Source organism: Penaeus vannamei, chromosome 12, assembly GCF_042767895.1.
Source record: "Penaeus vannamei isolate JL-2024 chromosome 12, ASM4276789v1, whole genome shotgun sequence".
NCBI lineage: Eukaryota > Metazoa > Arthropoda > Malacostraca > Decapoda > Penaeidae > Penaeus > Penaeus vannamei.
In genome coordinates, this window is record NC_091560.1 from 40,668,141 (window position 1) to 40,672,108 (window position 3,968).

A 3,968-nucleotide genomic window follows, 5' to 3' on the forward strand; every position below is an offset into this window, starting at 1 on the left:
TCCACAAAGCATGTCGCTGATTGGTGCAGCAAGTTAGAGGAGGCCAAGCAGCGCAATGTGGAGCTTGAGGAGAAGACTCAGATGCTGGAGGAAGAGAGGGCATTGACTCTGGTGAGACTGGAAGGCAAGGAGAGGAAACTCTCAGAGCTCTACTCCCAGATTGCCAGTGTGGAGAAGATGTGGATGGACGAGCAGCTGGTGTGGGAGGAGAGGGAGGCTGAACTGACGCGGGCTTTGGAAAAGCATGAAACAAGGCACCAAGAAGCCTTGTTGGGAATGAAGACCCTGGGCTTCCATGACCTGCCTGACCAAAAGCTGCCTCTCTCCAAGCAGCTGGATCAGGCACAAGACATGCTGCGTAGTAAGTCCACTCTCATTGAAAGGAAGGAAAAGGAACTGGAAGAATGCCAACTAAAGGTAGAAAAGTTAACTAAGGATCTAAGAGAGAAAGAAGTAGCTGTTATTGCACGTGAGAAAATTATTAATGACTTTCGATTGCAAGGAAGCAGCTTGAAGAAGCCATGGACTCCAAGATCAATAGTTCAAGAAAGTGAGGAGCAAGAGAGACCTAAAGCATTGCCACCTGAGGAGGAGAGCATCAAGATAGTTGTGGAAGGGCTGAAGGAACGTCTGCGCTTGAGTCAAGAGGCTGTGAACCATTATCAGGACCTGTTGGCTAAGTCACATAAGGAGCAACAGCAGCAGGTAGCAAAACAGAAAGAAGAGTACATCCTTCTGGCTCAAGAAAGAGATGAGCTGGTTGCAAAACTCAGGGACTTACAGTCCCAGCTTGACTCCATTCCAACACGTGACACAGGATCACATGCTCTAAATGAAGCGCAGACTGCTCAGATTCACAGCCTGGAAGATGTGATTAAGACACTTGAGACTCGCCTTGAGGAGACCAAGAGTCAACTGATGGTGTCTGAAGGAAAGGTGATGCATCTTGAAAGGGAGCTCACTGTCTCACGTCATGAGCATTCTGAAGAGAGAGAGCACTTAGAAGTGTCAGGGCAAGTGAAGGCACAGCAGCATCAGAGGGAAGTTGATCGACTGTTAGGTGAGATTAACAATATTCGACGAGAAAGGGATGAGCTCCGGAAAGAGGTAGCTCTTCTCAAGGAATCTGCAAACCGAACCCCATCTGTAATCCTGAGGACTTTGGTAGAGAAGTTGCGAGACCAACTCATTGAGAAGGAGAAGCAGGTTGCTAAATTGTCTCAAGCAGTACAGGATATGAAGGAGAAAATTATGTTAAATGATGATAAGCAAGAAAATACAGTGAGAGATGAAGAAAAGGAACCAGTTAGCATTGAAAAAGAGGTTGCTCAAGCCACAAGTCGGGCCACTGAAACTATAAAGTCTGAGCTAAAGAAGGTACATGAGGCCAAAAAAGAACTTGAACAGAAGCTCCAGAATCAGACCATGCAGATATCTTCTTTGAAGGAAAAGAACAGTGAGGAAATTGATAAACTGAATGTAGAGCTCAAGACCTTAAAAGCACAAAACCTAAAGCTTGAAAAACAAATGCTGCAACAAAAGCGAGCAAATGGCACAATGAAGCAAAAACTAGAAGATCTTGAAGGGAAATCCCCATTGTCAATAGCCAGAGCTATTGAGAATTTGCGAGAAAAGCTAGAGAAAATGAATGCCACACATGAAATTGAAGAGAATGAGGCCAAAAAGACACAGCAGCAAGAACAAATCATTCGCTGGGAAGAGAGAAAGAAGTTGAAGGGTACAATGGACAAGCTGAAGACCAGAGTAAAGGAACTGGAAGAAGCCCAAGGCATGAGCCAGAAGAAGTTGGAAGCCAGCAAGGATTTGCTCAGTCGAGTTGAAAAGGAGAAGCTGATTGTGCAGCACAAGCTTAACACCATGAGCAGAGTATCAACTGAGCAGATGTGTGGTGTTTGCTTGAAGGCTCTAAATCCAATGGAGATGGGTAACATATCTACAACCCCAGATGTTCCTCCTGCACCACGCACAAGCCGTTCAACAAGCAGGTCAAGGAAGAACAGAGTGAGCCCCTCTCCAGACAGGAGGGAGGGAGGAGTAGTTAGCAGGGTTCCTCCAAGAAGTCCAAAATTGGTTAAGAAGACCCAAACAGATCAAGATGAAAGTGAAGTTCAGTTTCGATCCCAGCTCAAACAGGCCTTAGAAGAAAAGCACAAACTGGAGACACGATTAAAGGGTGCTATAGAGGAGATAACAGCCCTAAGGGTTAGGCTGCAGCAGAAGGAAGAGGAAGAAGAGAGGTTGATAGTGGATAGAAGCAGCCCGATTGCCAGACGTGTAGGAGGGGCAGCAGTTGTATTGGAATATGAGTCTCGAATAGCTTCTCTGGAGGAAGAAGTGCGGCAGAAGACGCGCTTACTGGCTCATGTAAAACAGGTTGTACGTGAAGCAGCTGCCAGGGAAGAAGTCCTCGTGGGAGAGAAGGAAGCCTTACTACAAAAAGTGACTTTGTTGGAAAGTGTTTCAGAAGACACTCCTGCTGCCCATCTTGTTCATGAGCTCCGCCAGGCCAAGCTGACAGTCAACAGGCAGCAAAGGCTATTAGAGCATATGCAAGGAAAGTCATGAGTGTATAAAAAGGAATTTTGGGTGATCTCATTTCTCAGAAATATGACAAGTGCTGATCACTTTAATCCAATGAGTAAGCTATTTTCTGAAAGTCTGCCATTTCCATTCCTTTGATATATGTAGTCTATGAAGACATAAAAATAATACATTTATGTATATATTCATATCAGAAAAGAAATATGTTCTAAGAAAATTTACAGCAAGTATAATTTCATTACTATTTACACTGGACTATTTTAAAGATCTAGTTATATATGCCAAAATATTTGGGAAGTCAAATTATTCTTTGAATTTTACCATTGCCTTGCAGGTATTAACATACTATTGCACTCTTATTTACTATTAACCTGAAAACGAGTATGTAAAGTATTATTTTAATTATTTATGATATTCCTGAAATGAAAATGATTACAGATTTTTGTAAGATATGGTATTGCTCAAAACCACGGTCAGAGTTCTTGACAGTATCCTCTCTTTTTTCTACTTTAATATAATGGCTGTAGCAGTAGGAACAAAGGTTTTGAACCTTGCTGTGTTAGATCGTGAAGAAAGAGCGAAAATGAAGCTGCTTTTGCCTGTAATTGTGTAGATGCAGTAAACTAAAAAGAAAGTACAATTACTAATGGTTGCTAGAATGGAATTCTGATAGACTTCAAGACAATAGTCTGTTGGCTTAATGAGAGTATTAGTTTTGTGTAACGTACGAAAAGGCTGAATTCAATGCAGAAATAATATCCTGCTTTTTGGTATATTTGAAAGCTTTGAGATTAAAAGGGATCAAACAAGCTTGCAGTTCCCGTGATTTTAAGAAACTGCTTCGTATTTTCATTTATGAATTTTGAAGTGTATATTTTTTCTTAAATGCAGTTATAGCATATTACTGCATTTCTATTCAGTAGGGAAATATGTGCTATTCTCTTTAGTGCTGTTGGGATTTCTATTTTTAAAACTTTGAAGTTTCCAGGGAGTTTTAAGGTCCGAATAATATTTTTTTGAAAGAGAATATATTTTTTAGATAGTTTAGATCTGACGAACTAAGGAATATATTTGAATGTAATTTGATATATTTCTTTTGATAAACTGTTGCTTTATGTGTCAAATAAATGCACCTTAGGCAGAAAAATAAGGAAGCAAGAAAGCTGCTCTTTGGTCTCTCTCTCTCTCTCTCTCTCTCTCTCTCTCTCTCTCTCTCTCTACTCTCTCTCTCTTCTCACTGTCTCTCTCTCTCTCTCTTTCCCTCCTCTCTCTCATCTCTCTCTCTTCCTCTCTCCCTCCCCCCCACTTCCTCTTCTTCCCCCTCCCCCTCTCTCCCTCTCCCTCTCTCTCTCCCTCTCCCTCTCCCTCTCCCCCCCTTCCCCTTTCCCCATCCTTTCCCTTTCCCT

At 42.2% G+C, this 3,968-nt stretch overlaps 1 protein-coding gene across 2 annotated transcripts in view; it reads left to right on the forward strand.

Annotated features, from left to right (window-relative positions):
* LOC113820927 (centrosomal protein of 290 kDa) overlaps window positions 1-2,729 on the forward strand; it is a 15,792-nt gene extending 13,063 nt beyond the window's left edge. For both annotated transcript variants that reach the window (XM_070128299.1, XM_070128298.1), the window contains exon 25: window positions 1-2,729. This exon is cut by the window's left edge and continues 205 nt beyond it. In XM_070128299.1, coding sequence (XP_069984400.1) covers window positions 1-2,586 — 2,586 coding nt within the window. In that variant the 3' untranslated portion in view covers window positions 2,587-2,729.
* The last annotated feature ends 1,239 nt before the right edge of the window (window positions 2,730-3,968 follow it).